At 40.0% G+C, this 23,262-nt stretch overlaps 2 protein-coding genes across 5 annotated transcripts; one reads left to right on the forward strand and one right to left on the reverse strand.

Annotated features, from left to right (window-relative positions):
• The first annotated feature begins 456 nt into the window (after window positions 1–456).
• rfc2 (replication factor C (activator 1) 2) lies at window positions 457–3,755 on the forward strand. The gene is made up of 6 exons (XM_023431113.2): window positions 457–781; window positions 1,577–1,682; window positions 1,877–1,978; window positions 2,631–2,889; window positions 2,971–3,231; window positions 3,352–3,755. Exons 1-6 carry the CDS (start codon window positions 457–459, stop codon window positions 3,460–3,462), a joined length of 1,164 nt encoding a protein of 387 aa, XP_023286881.2. The 3' UTR covers window positions 3,463–3,755.
• A 2,793-nt stretch (window positions 3,756–6,548) lies between these two features.
• Window positions 6,549–22,504, reverse strand: LOC111673381 (protein NDRG3-like). Of its 4 annotated transcripts, XM_023431154.2 has the most exons (17): window positions 22,337–22,503; window positions 19,124–19,220; window positions 18,664–18,696; window positions 15,642–15,747; window positions 15,337–15,457; window positions 14,759–14,821; window positions 14,583–14,643; window positions 14,272–14,358; window positions 13,648–13,704; window positions 13,452–13,555; window positions 12,763–12,828; window positions 12,612–12,663; window positions 12,468–12,515; window positions 12,152–12,187; window positions 10,550–10,601; window positions 9,411–9,449; window positions 6,549–7,737 (listed from the first exon to the last, which is right to left on the reverse strand). In XM_023431154.2, the coding sequence occupies exons 2-17, from the start codon at window positions 19,181–19,183 to the stop codon at window positions 7,568–7,570; spliced, it is 1,155 nt and encodes a 384-aa protein (XP_023286922.1). In that variant the 5' UTR covers window positions 19,184–19,220; window positions 22,337–22,503; the 3' UTR covers window positions 6,549–7,567. The 4 variants fall into 4 exon arrangements, with proteins under 4 accessions (XP_023286922.1, XP_023286923.1, XP_087025951.1 ...); XM_023431155.2 differs by lacking the exon at window positions 9,411–9,449 and having other exon boundaries at window positions 22,337–22,502; XM_087169825.1 differs by lacking the exons at window positions 6,549–7,737; window positions 9,411–9,449 and adding an exon at window positions 7,744–9,240 and having other exon boundaries at window positions 22,337–22,504.
• Between the last annotated feature and the right edge of the window lie 758 nt (window positions 22,505–23,262).

A 23,262-nucleotide genomic window follows, 5' to 3' on the forward strand; every position in this document is an offset into this window, starting at 1 on the left:
TAAACAATATGTCAAGAACGAAACAGACATACAAGAAAACAGTAAATCCCAACTAACGGGTTTGTTGATAGGTAATACCTAATTTACTAATGTTTTATAGATCAGTTATCAGATCAGTTAGTCATCCACTTATAAGCTGCTGATCAAGATTTAGAACAAATAGAAAATTTTATAATATCATATTGTATATAACATGTAGAAATAAACCCGCATTTATATGAAATAATATTTGTATTCAATACACTATTACTTAACAGTTTGTCATTGAAAATGTATTATCCACATGAGATATTTAAATTCTTTAACTGTAATTTCAAATAAAAGATAATTTTTTGTTAATGTGTTTGTTGTTGGCATCTTTCATTTCGATTGTTGTGGATGTATTATGGACGCATCGCGAGGTTTTAGCGCGTTGTTCTCGGCCAATCGGTTCCCTCACCAATAAACTCACGGCCAATGAGACGTCAGTTTGCTGACGTGCGGTTACCAGGGAGGGAAAAGTTCCGCTGCTGTTCGCGGGTTGACAGAGTAGAGACAGCCATCAACATGGACGTGGAGATGGCGGAGCCTGAGCGTGTGCAGAAACCGACAGAAAGCGGGCCAAAGACGGGCACGGAGGCTGGGGAGAGTTCGTCTAAAAGCTCTGGCGGCGCCTACGAGCTGCCCTGGGTGGAGAAATACCGTCCACTGAAGCTGAACGAGATCGTAGGGAACGAGGAGACAGTGAGCCGGCTGGAGGTGTTCGCAAGAGAGGGAAACGTCCCCAACATCATCATCGCAGGTCAGTTCAGAAACACGGAGGGAAAAGGTCAGAACGAGAAAATGTAGAGTTTGACAGGCTGGAGAATAAAGTAAGTTCGTCGTTACAGTGGTTCAACCACTGCATGGTGCTCAGGGACTCTACATGTCTGAAAGACTCTAAAAAACTTTGAATTCAGTTCCCTCATAAAGATAGAGGGTGTTAAATTTAAAGCACAAAGCCTTAAATATTTCCTCTGGCCTTCTGAAAATGTAATTGTAGTTTTACCCTTATATTTTATGGATATACCTGACAGCCACAATTACATTAAAGGAAACATAACTTAAAGTGGTATTGTGAAAAAACATTTTCTTTCAAAAAAGACATTGTAAGTAAAGGTTTAATGCTGTTTGAAACCCACTTTCAAATTTGTGATACTTTATTCTAATTATAAAATGGAGACTTAACTATTTTTTTCACGTCAGCTTGGTGAGTGTAGTAACTCAATTACAAAGTCAAATGTCCTCTGCAGGTGTGTCCATCAGACTCCTACATGGACTGCATCTATAGAGTGTTTTTATCCACAGTGCTTTACAGTTTGTATCTCATTCAAACAAGCTCAGAAGCCACAGACAGCGAGCCACCATGAAAGATACTGCTCTGACCTCATGGCCAGGGATTCAAACTACTGGAATCAGGCAAACTTTGTCAGTTGTCAACCCTAAAACAAATACATTGCTATCAGATCTGATTATATCTCAGAAAGCAACAGCAGCAAAAATCTCTCAGATTGCAAAGCATGTTTATCAGTGAGGCTATCTGACTGTTGTGATCCAGGTCCTCCCGGCACAGGAAAGACCACCAGCATCTTGTGTTTGGCCCGAGCGCTGCTGGGAGCCTCCATGAAGGATGCCGTGCTGGAGCTCAACGCTTCAAATGACAGGTGAGATTCCCACTGGATATAATCTAGAGAACAAAAACAATATTTGACACAATAATCTTAGCTCAAGACCCACTTACTATCTTGAAAAAAATAGCTAAGATTATTTTGTTAAACACTAAAAACCCAACACACACTGAAATTAATGAATGTTTGGTTTAGTGAGTCGATGTTGACTGTTGCTGTTGTGTCTGCAGAGGAATTGACGTGGTGAGGAACAAGATCAAGATGTTTGCGCAGCAGAAAGTCACACTGCCCAAAGGACGACACAAGATCATCATCTTGGATGAAGCCGACAGGTGAGACGTCAGCAGAGTCATCACTTCCTGACTTCACCTGCAAGATAAATCAAAAGGGTCGCCAGACCATTAAAGGGTCAAGTTTGATTTTGTCCTGTTTTTCTTCTGAAACATTGGATACTTTTTTTACTCGGATATTTCAGACCTTTTAAAAACCTTTCAGATGATCTGAGGGGTTACAAGTCAACTTAGATACATTTGAAGTTTAGCAAACATTGTTCTGGGTGTTTGCAGGAACAGTTCACCAGAGGAAACTCTCCTGTTGAAAAGGGATCATTTTTTACCTTTTAAGGTCTGAGCTCAAGTTCAAGTTTTATTGAGCTTCTCCATTTTCACGGTAGCAGTTTCATTATGAAACCTATTTAACCCTTTATTTAACCAGGAAACCCCTTGAGAGACAATGTTTGATTGCATCCAGGGTTCCTGAGGAGGGATGCAAGGAAAATGCACTTTAAATTTCAACTTTATCAGTTACTATTTTTAACTTCTTTATTAGGGCTGAACTGAATTATCATCATTATTTTGGAAGATATTGCGATATGAGTCACAGTTTCATTTGGAATGGTGATTTTTGCATTTAATTTCACCCTGTCAGTGAATATCATTCATTTTGTTTATGTAAGACAGTAATGTCTCCATCTCCCTCCTGCAGCATGACGGATGGAGCTCAGCAGGCTTTGAGGAGGATCATGGAGATCTACTCGAAGACGACGCGCTTCGCTCTCGCCTGTAACGCCTCAGATAAGATCATCGAGCCAATCCAGTCCCGCTGCGCCGTGCTGCGTTACTCCAAGTTGACGGACGGACAGATCCTCGCCCGGCTGCAGGAGGTGGTGGAGAAGGAGCGTCTGTCTGTGTCTGACGACGGGCTGGAGGCAGTCATCTTCACCGCACAGGGAGACATGAGACAGGTGAGAGGTGGAGTTAAGATTGTGACGCTCGGCCCCGAGACGTATGGTCATTTCTCTGACCTGATGTTTTTGTGTTTACAGGCGTTGAACAACCTGCAGTCGACCAACTCTGGCTTCGGCTACATCAACAGCGAGAATGTGTTCAAGGTGTGCGACGAGCCTCACCCTCTGATGGTGAAAAGCATGCTGGGACACTGTGTGGACGGGAAAATCGACCAGGCCTACAAGGTGGTGGAGCAGCTGTGGGCGCTGGGCTACTCTCCAGAGGACATTATCGGAAACATCTTCAGGGTCTGCAAGACCTACCAGATGGCCGAGTACCTCAAACTGGAGTTCATCAAGGTGAGGCGTGGCTCCACCCCCTGACAGGACGCTGCTCAAACTAAGTGGAAACCATTAGATAATTAACAGAGAACTAAAGCAGAACTCCTTACTTCATTTTGTTCTGGTTCTTTCCTCCAGGAGATCGGTTACACTCACATGCGGGTGGCTGAAGGCGTGAACTCCCTGCTGCAGATGGCCGGTCTGCTGGGTCGACTCTGCAGCAAGACAACCCCCCCTGCTGCCAGCTGAACCCACTAGCCACCCACTCACTCCCCACCACCATCTTCAACCTGCTGCTGACTCTCAGTGTTGGACTTTATTCTGGGTTTTCTGTTGTCTGAAGAATCAAGCGTTGTTTTTTAATTCTGCCGGTGCTGTATGTTAAAGTTAACACAGCTCGGATGATGATGTCTTTGATCAGAGCATCAGTTTATCTGTTGCACTTGTTTCAGTCTGACATCACAGCTGACATTTTGTCATTGTGGAAGCAAAATAATGTAAAAATAAAACCTATATCTTCTGAAATAAATCCTCTTTTCATAGATTAGTGCCGATGTGTTTTGCTTTTTGTTGGTTTACTGATCATCCAGAATTGTCTCATTTTGAAGTTAAAGAGAAAATGTGACTTTAACACACATCTCTATTAGTAAAGGAACATTAATCCATCTGCAGGTTTTGATGCTGATTAACACCAGCGATTTAATCAGCAGCCAAGAGAGGTTATCTAGAAATGCATACAGTAGACTATAGACTAAAAAGTTATACAGGTGCAGTGCAGATGCAGTCAAAGGCTAAATTTGTTTTTTCCTTACAGGAATTTACTTTTAAAAGTAAAACACATTTATAAAACTGGTTGTTTTAATATTGTATTTAAGGACAGATGTTATTTTTCTTTGACAGAGTTACAGCAGCTTATGTTAAACATTCATTATTAAAGTAATGTCACTGCCTATTTGTGTTGAGCTGTAGGTCATTGATTATAATCAGATGTTACATGGTCATGGTTACTGGGATTTGCAGCAGCCTTGTATTTACATTGTCACCTACATTAGATTTGTAAAAAATTATGAAAAAATGGACGCAATCTATTTGCCTTCCACTGCCCTAGAGACTGAATTCATTACACAACCCTTACAATATACTAATGACTTATCTCCTAGAGTCTTAGCAGAAGTTACACCAAAAATAATGTGAATGTTTACTTTTTTTCTGGGAAGCAGGAACATGGTCAAAACACAAAATTCATCATTTAATATCTGCAGTATCTGTAAGTTAGAAAACATCTCCACATAAAAGGTCCACAGATGCAATCTACCTTCATCATCTCTGTTCTGATAAATCTGTTAAATGTATGTAAAAACTGAAAAACACAGTTGAGCTCAAAGCAGCATGTCACTTGCTCTGTGCTGAGCTTTGATCAATGTTATATATTGATTGTGCAGATGTTTCATCATCACTCACATTATCAGTGGTGGAAAGTGGTCAAGTCAATTTATTTAAGTACTAAACCGCAGCATAACTTCACCATACTTGGTTTTTTTTCCATTTTAAGTTATAAACATAATTAATGGTTGTAATTACTGGTTAGTTTAGAGATTAAAATATAATTGTTGTACTCAGTTTACTAAAATTAAATGATACACGTTTAACTACTAAACTACAACAGTAAAATTCTGCTCACACAGTGATCCAATAATATAATAAATAACACCAACAGGGGCCTTCTCTTACATAATAAGTTCTTCTGCTCACTACATTTTGCTGTAATACTGATGTTCTTTTACTTAATATACTTACATAGTAATGTTGCTTCTTTTACATAAGTAACATCAATATTTTTTCCAGAACATTCAGGTCAAACCATCTTTTTGAATAATGAACTTTATTTCATTACAAACCTTGTTTATAAGTCATGGAACAACATCTAATGGGTACAAACCTCAGTGTAACAGAACAACTACTGATGCTTCAGTACAAACCTCCAAAGTAATAGTTTTAATAAATATTAAGAATAATAACAGACAGTAGAACTACAGTGAGTATATATTGAATAAAAGAACGAAATATTTGCCTCTTGTCTACAGGTGACTTTGTTAGAACCCTGTTGATCCAGGGAACTCCTCATCAATTAGTACAGACTGGTCTGGTTTTTACTCAGGACACTAAACCTTAACGAGCCGACATGAAGGCTGCAAACAAACACCAGGGCCTATTTCCTGCTGTGGAAGCTGTTGTCGGTTCGTCCAGCAGGGAGCAGCATCACAACAGAGAGCAGCGCTATCAGACCAAAAAAAGTTAAGTAACTATAGAAACCACGTCAACATGAGCAGGACGAGCGTAACGACTCTGACTCCTTTCATCAGTACACAGCGACGTTTAAAGTGCAATTCATCAAATAAACTGAAGCCAAACATGCGCTGCACGGTCAGATCGTCAAGTGTCTGTGTGATAATCAATAATCAACAGTTCAGTTAGCTTTACGTAATTACGCTATTTTTCATAGTTAAATGGATCAACGATGTGCTGCTGTATTGGGATGTTGCTGTAAATGTTGCTTTTATTTCAGACTTAATGGTTGTGTGCTCTGGACAACAGGACATGGAGGAGAACCCGAAGGTATCTGTCATTGACGCTTCTGTCTGCAGAATGTCTCCCAGAACTAGGTACAGAAAACCATAGACGCAGACGGGCCCTTGTGTAATTTGCTGGGCCCTATGCAAGTTGTGTATTGGACGAATAGGGCCCGGCTCTTAGGAATCCGACTGATGGAAACCTTTCGTAGCAACAAACAACAACTTATCCCTGAATTTAGTAAATTTTTCAGATAAATTATTGGTCTGAAAAAAAAACAAAACGCTGCTGTTGTGAAACAGTTATGTTTTGGAGATACTTCATTTTTAGAGCAATGATGAAAAATGTTTGAGGGGACAGTGCCTTGCTCAGTGGACCTCAGCCCAGAACATGAACTCAGCTGGCAGCTTTCAGTCCAGAGAAACGAAATCTACAACTGTAACACAAAGTAGAATTTAAGTTCTGTATCATTTTTATGTGGTGTTTTTTTTCTCTTGTCTCTGAGTTGAGAGAGGAAGGTTTACAGCTGAACAACATCACTAGACCACGGTACAGTTTGCATGCCAAAACTCCACAAAGAGCATGCTGCCATCAGGCCTCATAAACAGCGAGCAGGAGCTTCAGTATCAAAAGAAAAAAAAAATCATGTACAGTAATACAGACGAGGTAAAAGGTCGGGGCTGACTTCAAGGTCTCCATCAGTGGAAGAGGTCAGAGGATAAAGACGTAATTCACCTTAAAAAAACAACATCTCAGTCCTGTTTCATAAACAAGGACTCATATCCTGGGATAGCTGTTCTATTGGGGGTTTGATGTGTTTTGTCTTGTTTTATTGTTTGTTTTAAATGTGTATTAAGGACTTCCCAGAAAGCTGGTTTGACACTGAGTGGATTATCCTGCTGAGATAAAGTAAATTCAACAATAATGTCTCAGTATCCAATGTTACTAAATAATAATTGACAAAAAGGAAAACACAGAAGTGGATTAGAGTCAGATTGTTCTGAATGTGTAATTTAATATTTGATATTGTTTCGCTGCTGTTAGAACTCGTGTACCCTGGTTACTCGTACAGAGCAGATCTTTAGTCAGACACTCCAGGGTGGTAGGGGCGAGTAATTGATATAAAAACTCTCTTTGGGTCAAATACCCCTACATTTTTGGTGAAATATTCCCTCAAAGTTACAGTAACTTTACAGGTTCATCATTTCCAAAACAGGCTCTATATCAACCCACAGCATCACCATGAACAACTGAAACAAAATAATGATGATTATAATCATAGTAATAATAAAGAGAAGGAGTCAGGACCAAACTAAAGGAAGAGAAGAGTAATGTGAGGATCTGGTCTGACCTGAGAAAACCACCTTAAGAACCACCTACTGTAGAAATACAACACAACTGGATATAAATATGAAGCGGCTGAACTCCATGTACAATTACATCTACAGCATCACCACAGCAACCATATGGCTCCGGAGAGATGGGAGTGAAAACACAAACCAACATCAGCCTCCTAAAGAGCAGAGTAGAGCTAACATAGCTGCTGCTAATAACACAGGTCAAATCTAAACTCCCTAACTGGGAAGATATTTGGCGAGGGATTTCTGACAACAGTCATCTCTACTTTAAATGTTAGATGTGACCTTTTTCAGCTGGGAAGGACGTTTACAACTAACACAGCAGGACTGTGAGGCTGTGTCCTGGAGAGAGTTACCACAGCATTTGAGGAGGAAAAGAAGTAGAATCAAGGAGTAAAGATGGAGAAAGCAGAGCAGGGACAGTCTTATGCCGTCATTTCAATGGTGTGTGGTGCTTTATGTTCAGGGCTGGTGGAGATATCGCCCTCCGCCAGCGTGTTGGTGGTACTACGGCTCCGGACGCCATCTGTGGAGCCAACACTGGAGGCTGAGTGAGTCCTGGCGCGAACAAGCCGGGTCATACCAGCTGTGGGCACTGGGGAGGGGGGCAACAGAGACAGGAATGTTGATGTTGAAAACAGATTAAATCAGCGTGGAGCAGGTTCAGGTGTGTGTGGGTAACCTGGTTGTATGACAGCAGATCATGTGCTGATTTGAATCGTCCACACTGGGGCTGAGCAGCTGGATTCAAATCTGATGAAGGTGTCTGAGGCTCCGTTCACACTGAAGGTAAAAATGTGTCAGATTTCTGCTCAGAGTGAACAGCACTGACCCACATTTTTATTGTTTTACAAAAGAACCAAAAGAACAAACTCTGCGGAATATGAACTTCAAATCAGATTCAATTTGCATTTGCATCCCAGCAAATCCAACTTCCATCACTGACCTGAGCCAGTTAATATCATGTTGTCAGGCTGTGTGAGCAGCGTCAGCATTAAAAACACTGTGAGGCACAATGATGAGAAAGAAACACACGTTTAGGCCTTTCCCACAACAGGAACTTCACAACCTGTAACTTAATGTGCCGCCACTGTCACAGGTTTTGCTTTTGTTTCCACTATACTCCCTCCGCTTTAGGGACCTGGACTTCCTGGAACTACATTTCAGCACTCCTAAAGAGGTGATACTAAATACAGGTTCCTGGTACTGTTGGGCATTAATGACACAGTTAGCCAAGAACTAAAAGGAAGTTTGTTTTAAAGTACAGGTGATTTATGATGTGTGTTTTGCTGCCATGTTCTGCAGTCATCCCTGTTAACTGTAGGTGTGTGTGCAGTGTTGAGGAGACACTGCTAGTCTGGTCTGGAGTCAGTTTCTGATGCATTCTGTCCAGCAACTACTGGGGGTGGGGTCCTTCTATTAACTTACTTACACTATTACAAGTTATTCAGGTATCAGAAAGGCATTACAAATTATAAAATAATATACATATATATATATTTGTCACTTATTTAGAGCAATCGACAAACAGAGCAGAACCCAGAGAACAGGAGCAAAACTGAAACCAGAGTAAAATATTGATTATTGATTATCAACCTAAAGAGGTCACCATGAGGGTAACCTATTGTGAATGGCATTTTCACTGTTTTTAAACATTTTCCAAACTAAATCCTTAATAATAAATTAAACTAACTAATTAAGAGAATAACTGGTAGATTCATTCATATTGAAAATAATCAATAGTTGCTGACAGCCCTACACTTACTCCACTGTTCTCTGTCCCACAACTGCACTCGACTACTAAGCAAGGTTACAAAAAAATGTTTTTTTTAAAGAAAGAACCAAAGCCCGACAGGTTCTTATGCAACAGGAGGCTCCGGATTAGAGGTTGTGACATTCATGAAGTGGGAAAGGTCTTTTTGTTCCAACAAAAACTGATGACATTTTGTTTGTCCTCTCATCCCTGTCAGGTCACGTTTCTGTGGGATGTGAGTTTCATCTTACAGTAGACGTGAGCGGCTGAGAATGGAGCCTGAAAGTCTACAGTGTGAACGGAGCTGAAGTGTTGGCATGCAGCACAGCCTGCTGGGTACTTTCACTGCAGAGGAAAAAAAATCAGTGTGATCAGCTGATCAACAGCATGCAGACAGACACAGAGACAGACAGAGGGGAAGGACTGACAAGAAATAAGAGTAAAGAAACAAAGATGGAAATCGATGGAGGTGAGGAGGAAGAAGTGGGTTAAGATTCTGGTTGAAATCCCGATACCTGATTGGCTGCTCAGGTTGTTTAATACAACATGAGGGACTGGAGGAAACAAAGAAAGAAAAAGAGAGAAAGAAGGAGAGCAGAAAGAAAAGAGGACAGGGTGAGAAATAATAGTAGTTTTAACACACACACACACACACACACACACGCACACACACACACACACACACACACACACACACGCACACACACACCTAAGCATGTCTTCGTGGTTGTTCAGGAAATCCAACTGCTTCATACGCTGCTGTGTAGAGTACAACACTGCAAACTGCTACTTAAAGTCAGTGAAACATGGCTGTAGACGCACGCACACACACATGCACACACGCACGCACATGCACAGCTTTTGAGTTTTGAACAAAGAAGCTGCTTTGAAGGTCCAGTCACATGTTTGAATGTACTTAAATTTTATCTGTCATAAAAAAAGAAGAAAAAGAAAACTTTATCAGTGTAGACATTTGTGTTAAATTGTTTGCCTCCACCAACTAAGCAAGTTGCTGCAAATATCCTTTCTGTTCCTGAATTAAACTAAACATGGCTACAGATGTCATCACAATTGTTTTTATAGACATCAGGAGTTCCTAAGAACAGTCTAAAAACAATCTACTATATAAACTAAACATGGCTACAGATGTTTTTACAAATGTTTTTATGCTCAGCAGTTTCTAAGAACAGTCTAAATACTTTCTACTATATAGCTAGGTTTATGAGGAACATAAACATGTTATAGTAGAGACCAAATCTATGAAACATCATGGACCTTCAACAACAAACATGTGGCCTCATGCTCATTTTTGCAAATCACACAAACTAGATTCTATCTGCATGATGAAAGCTCGACATTGATTTTATAAAACACTACAACTCAACAAGTAAGAAATGTCTGAATAAAATTAAGCTTAGGAAATGTCAGTAAAACTAAACACTTTTCACTGACTAAGACTAGACTAAAGTAACTATAGTTAGATGACTAACATATGACTATTACTAGAACTAATACACATGTTCCATCAGTGACATACAGCAGAAACATGGCAGAGACAAACACCAACAGGTTTCAAGTTGTAAACACATGTTGGATCAAAATAACACAAACGCATTCCTGCAGTTACATGTAAAGAATCATTACAGATACTCACTATAGCCCATCCCCTGGACAAAATACTTGAAGGCCTCTGCTAGTTTCCCAGGCTGAGGAAAGAAAACCACACTTTGGTTAGAATGGCTGATCATGTATACAATTGATAATTCTGTACTTATAAAAAAGAGTGTGATAAATATAACTCATGATTGACAATTTAAGATTCCTTTGCTTTTCACCCCACCTTTTCAGTGTAGACATTCAGAACAGGTTAAAACACTTTGACCTCAGATGTGTCGTCTAACCATGTCTGTCGTCAGAGTGACTAATGACTTCAGACAAACTAGATCGACTGCGACCTTAAAAGGATGAGTTCACATATTTTTAAGTCTGTTTTAAAACAACAGTCACGTGGACATACAGTATATGTGCACTGAAAAAGATATTGGTCAATTTCCCAAACATTAGGGAAGTGCGGCCCTACCAAATCTTAAAGAATAGCATGCTGAATTAAATGTAGAGTGATGCCACCTCCAGAGTTTGATTGCAAACAGGAAAATGAGAAACACTTCACTCACTCACTAAATTCACTTGGGACATCTGGTGTATAAGTAAAGAAATATGGGATGGGGAGGTAAAATCCTCAGCTGGATGTCTAATGATTCCAAATTCAAACCACAGAAACTCGAGCACAGGTGTAAACAATAAGCACGCAGGAGCATTAGAGCAATTAACATGATAATTGACAGGGGAAAACCAGAGGTTTTTATAAATTAAAGACAGATATGATCTGATGAACCAACATAATTTAAGTACTTGGAAGTCAGAGATTATTCTGAGAAAGAGATTCCTCTGAGCCAGCTTGTGACACTGTAACACATACATGAGAAGAGTGATTTCAAGGTTTGGTGTTGAATAGAGGAAACTCTACTCTAGTATATTAAAGATAAATGTGACAGAACTGATAATACAAGTATCTAAAAATGACTGGTACAACATACTGTATGTAAGGTAAAACAAACAAAGCACCAGCTCCAGACTGTCGAAGGAATTCTGTTGGAAAAACAACAGAATTCTGATTCAGATCCTTCATTAGTCCAAAGACTAAAAGTAGATTTTACACCAAAATCACCTTAGCAATGGATCTGGACAGGAGGAACAATTACATCAACAACCATGTCTTTCAAAGTCCATTTGGACTAGGGCTGGGTTGAAAAAAATGAATACTCATTTTAATAATCTGATATTGATTCATAATATCCTGAGATCAATCTGTTAATATGAGCATTTTACAGTTTGCCGTGGACATGTGAAGCTGTAATCCCCTTAGTCTCAGAAGATCAGCCTTCTCAAGCGACAAGATCTGACCACGTGAGAGACAAAAACATGGCAGCTCCGATGAAGGCATTGGCAAGTCTGTAGACAGATGTGTGGTTGCTTTGAGGTCCATTCTTAATGTAAACATTAATATTTTTAATGATGCACCAGGTTAGAGGAACAATGTACAGCATTATCTGTCTGAGGGAGCTAACCAAGTGAAATTGGTATTGTAACTGAAATACCTCTAACTGAATTTACATTGAACTGAAAAATCAGCGGCCATATCCGTCACTAATAAGGACATTATTAAACATTGTTTTAGAAAGATGATCAGACCCACCTGCACCACCTGTGGAAGTCCTCCACAGTCTGCCATCTAGCAGAGACAAATAAGACACATCTGGTGAGAATACAAACCAAGATGATTACAACTCAAATTTATTTTCAGTTTAAGGTTGACCTGTTACCAAAATTCAAAACCAAACACGTTACACATGATTAACACAACATCCCTCACAAAGTGACAGCTCTGTGCATAAAAGGACTTGTATGTCAGGAAGGAGGAGGAGTTGAGATGCAATTTTCCTTCTGTTTTTTTTCCGTCCATCTTCCACACAAATGGACAGAGAGAAAGACTGACAGACATAGACTGGTACCTTGAGCAGGGTGGTCTTGGTGGGGTTAAGTCTGGCGTTACACTCCACCTGTAGGGCAGAGCAACACATACACACACACACTGTAGTTACAACAATGTGGCATCACATACTGGCTGTTATCATAGAAACAGTCCAGACACTCACCACGACGTCAACAGCTGGTGATGTGTCTCCAACCACCAGCAGAGCAGGACAGCTGAGAGACACACACATGCACAGTAAGACAGAGTAACAGGATGTGGCAGCAGAAATTATATGTATTAGAAAAACTAAATAAACAAAGAACAGGTGATACCTGAGTGTAGTGACTGTGTTTTCATTCACACCAAAGACTGGCCGCTCCATCTGCAGCTCAGTACGACTAACAAACAAACACACACACACACACACACACACACACACACACACACACACACACACACACACACACACACGAAACATAAATACATGTAAAAGTTTAGTTTCCTTATCAGCTACAGTGAAAAGTGAAGGTTGCAGTTCAGGCAATAAGGGACATTATTTTGGTTTATCACCGAGGTCCCAAGGAGTTATGGTTCAGTTGGAGTTGTGTTTCTGACAAAAGCAATTCTAGTATCCCCTCTCTTTTAGCTCTGTGTTTGGTCTCCACCAAATCCTGAGGGCAATATCTGTCTCTTTAGCTGCTAAATGCTCCACTGTGTTCACCAGCTGGACTCTGACTTTGCCTTTCTGCCGTTTGCCGCTAAGCAGGTGGTGGACAGTGGCATTTTACAGCTGTTTCTCTGAAAACAGCTGCTGCTGTGGCCAAAACGGCAGTATGAGAGCATAGAGATTCAGATGGTCGTTCTCTGCAGGTTCATCACTACCAGAGACTCCCTTCACACTGTCACATTGTTTTCACATTGTCATTTGATGCTGTTCTTGTAAAATGTCCATTATGGTTGCTTTAAGTAAGCAAGTAATTTTTGATCCCCTTGAGGAAAGTAAGGGTCTGTAGAGTCCTACCTGTCATAGCTGTTGTAGAACATAGCAAGGTTATCCTGTGGTATATCCTGAGATATGTGCAGTCTGTAGGTCTGGACGATCTCCTGATTATCTGTTAACTCATCCTACAAACAGTCAACAGTTCACAGTTCAGTAGAGATTTATCAGCTGTCAGAGTCGATCCTTATAAAACAATGCAGTGTCTGTTTGTCCTCACAGTGCTGAAGTGGTGTCCCATGATGATGTCAACCAGGTTGCTTGTCCAGCCACTCAGCTTTAGGAAAAAAAAAAGAAAAAAGTATTAATTACCTGAAAAAATTACGAACAAACCAACAGACAGTTTCAACTTTTTTCACTGCTCAGACATTGATGGACATTTTAGTTGCTTTCACCTCTTACTCTTCAGCCAACAGTTCAAATGCTTTCAGCCTACACATCGACATCTTTACACTGTAGCTGTTATTTCATTTTTACTTTTGAAAATGACAGTTAAATTCTTTTCTTTTCATATGCTTCAACTGACCCTTTAACTGCTTTCAGTAGTTACAAATCAATTAACACTTCAGTCTCTCTCATAACTTCAATTGAGGCCAAGTGACGACAACCGAACCATTTGTGCAAAATCCATTCTCTGATCACAGCCATTACAAATTAAAGCTCTGGAAAAAACTGGTAAGTGGACCTTGAGTTAAGATTATTTTGTCAAACTACTGTTCTGAAGGACAAGAATAAACCTTCAGACTCTGTATGAAATAAACTGGAATTTGGTTTAAATCACTTCACTATGTCGGTGTGTGTGTGTGTGTGTGTGTGTGTGTGTGTGTGTGTGTGTGTGTGTTACCTTAGAGGCAGCCCAGTCCATCCAGCCTTTGGCACAGGGGTCAACGTTGATCAGAACTAAACCCTCCACCAGACTGGGCTCATTCAGCTGGAACACGACGGAAATCATCATTATCAAATGTTCTTTGAGGAAATGATGTGGCAGAAGTGAACTCTAGTGAGCTCTTGAATGGTGGAGTAGTGTTTCCTAGCTGCTCCAGGAATCAAACCTGCAACCCTCCAGCCACAGTGTGTCCTGTCACAACCTCAGCCTGAGCTCAGTGAGCTTCTCTACAGTTTTACTTGTTAGTCTGTTAATGTGTGTTCACTTACAGCCAGTTTGGTGAGGATGTAGGCTCCAGCTCCAACCCCGATACCAATCACACTCTTCACCCTGATGACAACACACACACACACACACACCAGGGTGAATTAACCAAGCGTCTGTCTGAAAGTTCCTACTAAAATACCCATCATGCATTTCATTGCAAGGAAGACAGTGGACTTACTGTAGCTGTGTCAAGACAGAAGGCAGCATCTCAGCCAGCTCATCCATGGTGGGGTACTGGTACCTGCTCTCACGTATATACACACACGTGCACACACACACACACACAGAAAGTGGTGTTTGAGTCCAACTGATGACTCTGTCCAGTATTCCCTCTCTTTTAGCACTGTGTTTCACAGCTCCTCTTTAGCTGCTAAATGCTCCACTATGTTCACCAGTTGCTCTCCAGCTGTGTCTGTCTGCTGTTTGATGCAATAATAGCTGCTTTTAAGACATTCATTTTATAGAGCAGAGTCAGATGACTGTGCCATAAGTCTTGTTGGCCAAATGTGACTTAATCAAAGATTTTTATTTTTAATAAATACAACACAACTGGCATTTGATGGTGACTGCTCTGTCTCGAGGAACAAAATCAAATCATGTCAAAGCCTGGGAAAAACAAATAAATGAAAAATACACCCTCACCAGAGACCGGTGAGGGTGTTGTGTTGCTTTAATCAATATGTGTATGTGTGTGTGTGTGTGTGTGTGTGTGTGTGTGTGTGTGTGTGTGTGTGTGTGTGTGTGTGTGTGTGTTACCCAGTGGGGAATATGGGAGCGTTCTCCTGCTGTCCTGGAGCATCAACATGCACAACTGAAAAATGCTGTGTCACCTCCTGCATGTCCTCATAGTTAAACAGGCTGTTGAAACAAGACTTATCTACACACACACACACACACACACACACACACACACACACACACACACACACACACACACACACACACACCTTATTTAGTAAATAATGTGTGAAGTCCATATTTTTCTGCTTTTGTCAGTACTGTAACTCTGTGGTACATCTGTTGTGTGATGACTGTAAATGTGTATGTACTTGTTTACTCACGGTTAAGTCCAATGTCATGGTAGGTGAGGATTGTGGGTCGGTTGCCTTTAGCAACTCCCCTCATAGTAACGTGTAGGACACCATGGGCTGTCTCCACATCATGCTCCTGAACAACACAGAACACAACAAATAAACATGATCCTATCAGCACCAACAACAAACACTCCAACAGGAGACTTGAGACTGAGCTTATTAACCTTATTTCATGCTGTAAAGTAAATAACACGCAGCATCAGCTCCTGGTTACCAGCTGCGACAATGTGGCTGGTACTGTTTTCACCCTGTGAGTATGTGTGTGTCATCATGGCAAAATGTGGTCCTAGAGACACCTGCTGTAGTGGGAACTACCACAGAGGTGGTTTTGAGTCATTTGGCAGGTGTTTTGTGTCTGTGGATAGATTTTGTCAGCGTGACAACATCACAACCTGCAAGATACAGTCATGAAACTTCCCAGGTGTTTAATTGAGATCAAAATGAATTCCAAGTTAGAATATGGGTGTGGAACGTCAAAATGTTGGCAGCTGTCACAGTTGGTGTGATCCCATTGCTAGATGGTCTCAGGTTTGCTGTATAGTTAAGGATTAAAACATGGACAGACAGATGAATGGTTTCATGTGTTTATAGGCTGAGGTGTTGTCTAGTAATCTCATTAATGAACTGACCATGGAAACACCTGACAGATCCTATTAATGGTTCTTACGCGTCTTCACATTCATGTGCACACACAGTTTGTCACTACATTGCTGAATGCACATACTTGTAAATATTTGTATTGGTTTTTCATGAATTTTGTGTTTTTTTATTTTATTTTAAATTTGAAGTTAAGAACCTGTCTGATCCATCAGAGCAACTGTGGTCATGCTCACTATCCCCAAAACCAGGACTTACTGTGTAGTGAGGTTGTTCAAAACGCTGACTGTTTTCAATGCAACCTCAAAACATTTTCACTGATGTTTAAACCAAATACATTTGTTTATTCTTATTTTTTGAAGTTCAACTTTAACTTTTCCTGTTTAAAGCTCTGATTCTCTCATTCTGCCCATTTTGTAAAATAATGTATATATACACATATATGGAAAATGTTGAAAACTTGACTTAATGTTGTCTCTCCAACATACCACTGAAACAGAGCAGATACAAGTAAGCAGTTAAAACAGCTAACTCTGTGCTTCCTAACACTGTGCATGCAGGTAACAGGCTAAGTAGCTAACCAGCTAAAAGCTGAATCCTGTATGTTAGCAGCTGGCAAAGCATGACTCAGATATACTCAGAGAGCAGGCTAATGAGCGGCTAACTGGCTAACTCACCACCCCAACTCCTAAAGAACAGGAGATCTGGTGCAAATCCAGAATGTCAGACATCCTGACAGAGGAGAGGAGCAGGATGACAATGGAGAGTTTAAGAGAGTATTAAAGTCAGAAGGTGTCACATACAGTCAGCAGGAAAGAGAAAAAATGTTTCAGGAGGAAAGAAACAGTGGTCAGTAAAAACGGAAGGAAGAGATAGAGGTCAGGAGAAAGTGGGGGTTGTGTGATTGGATCAAGAGGAGTAATCTCTGTAGTCATTGGCTGAGAGCTGGAAGGTCTTAAAGTCTAAACAGCCAACCACTTGTTGCCCTGCTTTCATCTTTCACCGGTTTCATCATACCTTTCTTCAACTCCCTCCACTCCTTCCTCTCCTCTGTTTTCATCCTGCCCCTCCTTATCTTCCCTCCTCCTCCATGTGTCTTATTCCACAGGGAAATCAAATTTCACAACCAGTTACAACAAAAATCATAGAACACGATTAGGAAATTATATCTGAGTACCCCTGAGACATGAAGAGTACTTTTAATTAAAGTTTTCTCCCTAAATGTTCAGATTGATTTAAAAAATATTACAAGTATGGTGATATTTCACAGTCCTGAAATTATTCCACTCTCCCAGAGCGGACACACACAACAGAGTGACAGCTGGCAATCACACAGGCACCTACAGCCTTCAGACCACATCAATCTTCATGTATTTCCTCTTTTATATTGTGAGATTTCAAAGTGGAGTTTTTTAAACATTTAAAATACAAAAATAATAAAATATTAAGTTGAATTGTTTTGAATTAAGAACCTACTTTTGGTGACACTAAGAGAAACATACAATGTAAACAGTGTTTTGCATACAGAATTTATTTGGGCAGCCTACTGAGATTGTTATATTAATTATACATATTGATTAATTATTACTTCCCTGATGTGACTCAGCTCCTGAATGAACAGCTGTTTTAATGATTGACAGGATGTTTTCTAGGTACAGACAGAGGCAGAGCGCTGTGCTCTATTAAAATAACTCTGATCAGTCATTGATATAAACTGATCTGCTGTGGTGACGTTAGTCCTGCTGATCAATATCTGTGTGTTCAACTGACTTCAGCTTAGTGTTTAAATGCTCCTCTGCTTGTATGGAATATGACTGAGTTGTCTCACTCCGCTTTTTCTAACTTGTAAGGATTTAGAAGATTTTCTTTTTTCCCCACTGTTGCTGCTCTGATTAATTACCAAAGATATATGTACAATGTGATTGATCCATCATCACCTCTGCTCAGTCAGACAGATCCTGGTCGGTGTAGTTACCAGATGACATCTGTGGCTCTTTTGTGTGATGCAGAGCTTCTGTTCTTTTTATCTGAAGGTTGTAAAACCTCATCCTTGTTACTTTCAGTAAATACATCGACACATTGTTTATTTATCATCATATATTATATATCTATTTATCATTAATATCCCAACATTAATGCCACTATTATAACAATCATTTTGATATGAAACCACCCCACAGTTTCCACCATGGCAGATTAATTCTCAACCTTTGGGAAACAATAACTCTCTTAAATTACTTAGTTACATGATACATGTTTGCATTTTAAAAATATTATTTGAAATATGAAATTATCTCCTTTTAAATTGTGATGAAATCTTACTCTGTAATTTATTTTGAGTTGAAATGTCAAAGTAAAGCGTGAAGGTATTTTGTGTTGGTGCTAAACTTACCTGGCAATCAAAGTCCTGGAGATTTCTCCCATTCTGAAGAGACAGAGAGAAATTCTTTAACCATAAATTGTTAAGGAATTTAGATTTACAAGAAATTAGAGTATCCAAGATGTGAGGCTGACTAAGTGTTTCACTGAAAGGACATTTTTATTCAATATTTCTGTATTCACTTCATCAGATAATTTGGAAAACAAGTTAACATGGGGATTTAACATGGAATAACTCAAGGGAAGATGATGAAGGTCAGTCAGAAAGATGTAGAACAATATCCACTTATGAAACAATAACCTTTAAAAATATCAGAATGGAAGAACACTTTTTGTCCCTATATGCAAATTATCACAAGTTTACACTCTTTCAGACTGACAGCATGTTTGGATTTTTCAGTACAATCTTTCTCTGCAGCACATGAACACCAGCCATGACCCAGGCTAACCCCTGCCTCGCCCCGCCCCCTCACCTGTCCTGTCAGGAGTGGTTTGATCTCAGTCAGCTGGACGTCGTGAAGCTCTTCCATCATAGGGCTGCTTTACTGCCAATCAACTTTATAAACTCACCTTCCAGACAGACAGACAGACAGATTAAAAAAGACACAAACAAGGAGACAGACAGTGTTAGTGAGTAACAGCTGTTAAAATGTCTCATGCAAGTGTCTCTGTCTGAGATTTTACTGTCACATATTTTCTGTTCATAGTTTTTAAGGCTTTATGGCAGCTGATGACTATTGAAGATGTAGATCAAAAATGATTGGTCAGTTGATCAATTAAATATTGCTGATATTACTGACAGTGGCTCCCTTTAGGACAAATGCCAAGGTAATTATGGTATTGAAAACTGAAACACACAGTTACAGAACGTTGCATCATTTGACAAGATGCAACTTGCATTGTTCAAATTATACAGACTAATATACTGAGAAATTAGTCAAGGTGCAATAACCAGGGTGTCCCGACTGAAAAAGACATAAATTAAATCTAAAAAAGCTTCAATAATTCAGCTATACTGATGAATTTAAGGATGATATTTAATCAGCTGACAACCCCGTGGTCACAATAGATTATTTGCTTTTATCACCTAGCTCTGCCACCTGTCTGTCTCTTCTCTGAGTGTCTACCTGTGTGGTCTGTCAGACTGTTATCCAACTGTGTGAATCTAATGGAAACAGTCAGTGATCTCTCATTGGCAGTAAGCCATCTGGTTACGTGTGTGTGTGTGTGTGTGTGTGTGTGTGTGTGTGTGTGTGGGCAGTCAGGTTGGGTAACAGTGTTTTAGCAGAGTGCTTTGGATGGATGTTGAGCTTCCTGCGGGCTATCTGGCTTTGACCCAATCAGATAACAGGCTGACTGAAGCTACAGCACACAGACCACAACACATACACACACACTGCACAGACCACAAGGTCCAACATCAATTGTACAAAAAATTTACTGGAAATGAAATGCAGAGGCTAAATTGAGCAGAGTGTTAAATGCAGCAGGATTCAAACAGCCAGAAACCAAACTGGTTTATCTTGAGGTAACTCATTCAGTACAGATACTGATGCCTGCACACAGACGATCAGAAACATGGGTACTGTTATAATCATGAATTCAGGGAGCTGAACACCATATTCAGAATATAATCAAAATCAGGACACAACGTAAAACCCACACACTTATGAGTGTGTTCACATCCCTGTTTACATTCTTCTAGTATTATCCAGAGCTCTGTTTGTCTGCATTGGTAGAGATAACTCTTTGACTTCTCTGTATCCCTAAAATCTGCCAGTTAAAACAAAGAAAAGTCTCAACAGTTGAGGATGACCTAGTTTCTCACTGCCTTCACTACTCCTCTAGATTTGGCTTCTTCTTCTAGGCTTCAGTAGTGAAAGACAACAATTAAACTGCTCTGCAATACCAATGTCAAACATTTACTTCAGCATGAAACCCATTGGTACATCATTTATCATCAGATTTTTTTGTTTTGCTGACAAGCATGCATATCTCAAGCTGAGGACACACCTGCTAACACAATAGAGAATGATAGGACACCAGGATCAAGTGTTTACATGCCACAGTATCCGTTTTTGAGTACTCCAGCTAGCAGATCAAGGTTTCTCTTGCTGCTGTTTACATTCTTAGGTTTCTGCAAGGTTCATTAAATTACATTTAATACCTTTTTATACCATATATAGTTTGATTTAATACCTGTTTCACAATATGTATGACAGCAGCCAAAAGACAGGATTTATGACTTTACAACATTAAATGTAATACTTTAACACCTTACAAAGCATTCTTTGGAAAAACTGAATTCATAGCTTTTCAAGACCTGCAGATTCCTAGAAAAACCTCATATCTGGGGTGCAAGTGTGTATGTAAACATACTAAACAACACAACCCACTTGTATGCAGGCGATCAATAGCTCACTTTACTTTAGGCGTTGTTGCTGTATATGTGATGTTAGGGTTACAAACATTTAAAAACTGGGGGTGTACCCCCACACCCAAACCAAAAATAGGGCAGGTGCTGGGCCAAAAATTAATAAACAAAAAACAACAAACATTTTGTGCAATAAACAAGTGAAAATTGGAGCCCTGCAGTGTGTGACCTTATTATTTGTTGTTTTGTGTGAATTTAATGTGCTGAAACTTTTCAAGCCGAGATGTAGAACATCCGTCGGTTTCAGATTCTTAAATGAGAGAATCTGCTGCCTTCCTTTGCCAGTTATATGACAGTTAACTTAATGTCTTTAGGATTGGACTGGTGGTTTGAGCAAACTGAAGACATAACCTAGTGTCTGAGAAATAGTGAATGATATTTTTCACTGTTGGTTAATGTTTTATAGACTAAAAGATTAAGGCTCAGTTTAAGTTTATGCAAGAGCAACCCTGTTAGTGCTTTCTCTCTTCAGAACTACAGTTACTGTTGCTGCTATAGCGTGGTCCTTACCTTCTACACAACACAAGGCAGAGTCTGACCCATGACACGTATAAACACGCTGCTTGTAAAACTGAACACTAAAATTTGGATGGAATCAAACGATAAAACAGGCCGATTGAATACATTTTGTTGCTTAGTAACTTGTTATTACGTTATTTAATTGTCAGATTCAGTCAATTAATTAATTAATTGACAAAAACAAATCGACTGTAACAATAATCATTAGTTGGAGCCCTGCTCAGATCAGGTTGTGTTTCCATGCTCTACTGAGTGTAACGATGCTCTTGGCTCTGCTGTCCGCCCACACACACACACACACACACACACACGCACACACGCACACACAGACGGAGCCAAGATCTAGTAATCTGTGAAGATGAGCGAACGTTAAATGCTGCCTAATTAATGAGCCTGGGTGCTAATATAAGCCCCAGACAGACAGTTTAGGCTTAGCAACCGTTGCTACGGGGCAGCTCGTTAGTTAAACACACACATACGCACACACACAGCCACGCACCTGTAACCAAATACACTACCGCCATAGAGGATAGCCTCACAAGGACCGGACACCAACCGTTTTATCCGAGCTAACTAGAAAGCCAACACTTTCTAGTTAACCGTTAACACACGCACAAAGTTAACCACCCCACTTGACCGTTAGCAGGCTAATTAGCTAACTAGCCTTTACTAGGTTAAGCCATTACAGCAGCTACTGAACACAACAGAACGTCACTCGCTGTTAGCTACTCACCGTCAGCAGCCGTTAGCTCCAGAGGATACTCGAATTGTCCGATTAACCCAACGACTGGTCAGCGCAGTTAACTGGTTATCGTTGGAGCAGAGCTGGGCTAGTCGTGAGGGTCCTCTTGAAGACTGAGCTCACTGTCGGCGACACGCGGACCGTGACAGGCGGAGCTACGTCAACGTAAACAACAGGTCATTTATTCCGCGGTCACGTGACCCGACACCGAACTCACTACAGGTGTCAAAGATTACCTGCAAGGAGGGGAGACTGACATCGATTTTATACCAGGACGCGAAAACAGCAGAATACTTAGGAAAAGTCTGTTAAAATGTATGTAAAGCAATAAGTACATTTACTCAAGTACTGTAGGGTACAAAGTATAATTTTGAGGGATTTCTTCTTTTCTTGAGTATTTCTAAATTATAGCAGAGGTGGACAAAGTCCACAGCTCCATTAAGTACTTGAGTCACAGTGTAGATCCTCCTTGTCAAATATTACTTCAATGCAAGTGAAAGTTTTTACTTGAGTTAAAGTAGGAGTATTTGTTTTTGTTTTATTTAGTTTGCACAATTTAAAATACACAGAAAATAACAAAGAAAACTAGTGTATGGTCTATCACATTTGGAAAGTAAAATACATTTGACTGACAAAAAGCTGCTTTAAAGTAAGACTACATAGAAATGCAGTCAAAAGTACAATATTGGTCTTTTAAGTGTAGTGGATTAAAAGTCATAAGTTTAAAAAAAAAAAAACATAACAGTAGTAGTACAGATACTGGAAAAAAATACACTTAGGTACAGGACTCAAGTAAATGTACTTCATCACTTTCCATTTGTAGCTTCCACTTCAGTGGAGGAGTGATGGAGAGTTAACTTGTGAGGAGGCCAGATGGGATTTTCTGGGCGGGATTCTAGTTTTCTGGCAGGACGAGG

Source organism: Seriola lalandi, unplaced genomic scaffold (genome assembly GCF_002814215.2).
Source record: "Seriola lalandi dorsalis isolate HSWRI2012SDOR001 ecotype SW California unplaced genomic scaffold, Sedor1 jcf7180002054917, whole genome shotgun sequence".
Classification (NCBI taxonomy): Eukaryota; Metazoa; Chordata; class Actinopteri; order Carangiformes; family Carangidae; genus Seriola; species Seriola lalandi.

Coding starts and splice junctions, on each gene's coding strand:
- rfc2 (XM_023431113.2), top strand. CDS start 457: ATGAGACGTCAGTTTGCTGACGTGCGGTTACCAGGGAGGGAAAAGTTC. Junction 1,683..1,876: donor CTCAACGCTTCAAATGACAG/GTGAGATTCCCA, acceptor TTGTGTCTGCAG/AGGAATTGACGTGGTGAGGA. Junction 3,232..3,351: donor TCAAACTGGAGTTCATCAAG/GTGAGGCGTGGC, acceptor TCTTTCCTCCAG/GAGATCGGTTACACTCACAT.
- LOC111673381 (XM_023431154.2), bottom strand. CDS start 19,183: ATGATGGAAGAGCTTCACGACGTCCAGCTGACTGAGATCAAACCACTC. Junction 15,748..18,663: donor TCCAGGACTTTGATTGCCAG/GTAAGTTTAGCA, acceptor TGTGTTGTTCAG/GAGCATGATGTGGAGACAGC. Junction 12,829..13,451: donor TTCTACAACAGCTATGACAG/GTAGGACTCTAC, acceptor TTTGTTTGTTAG/TCGTACTGAGCTGCAGATGG.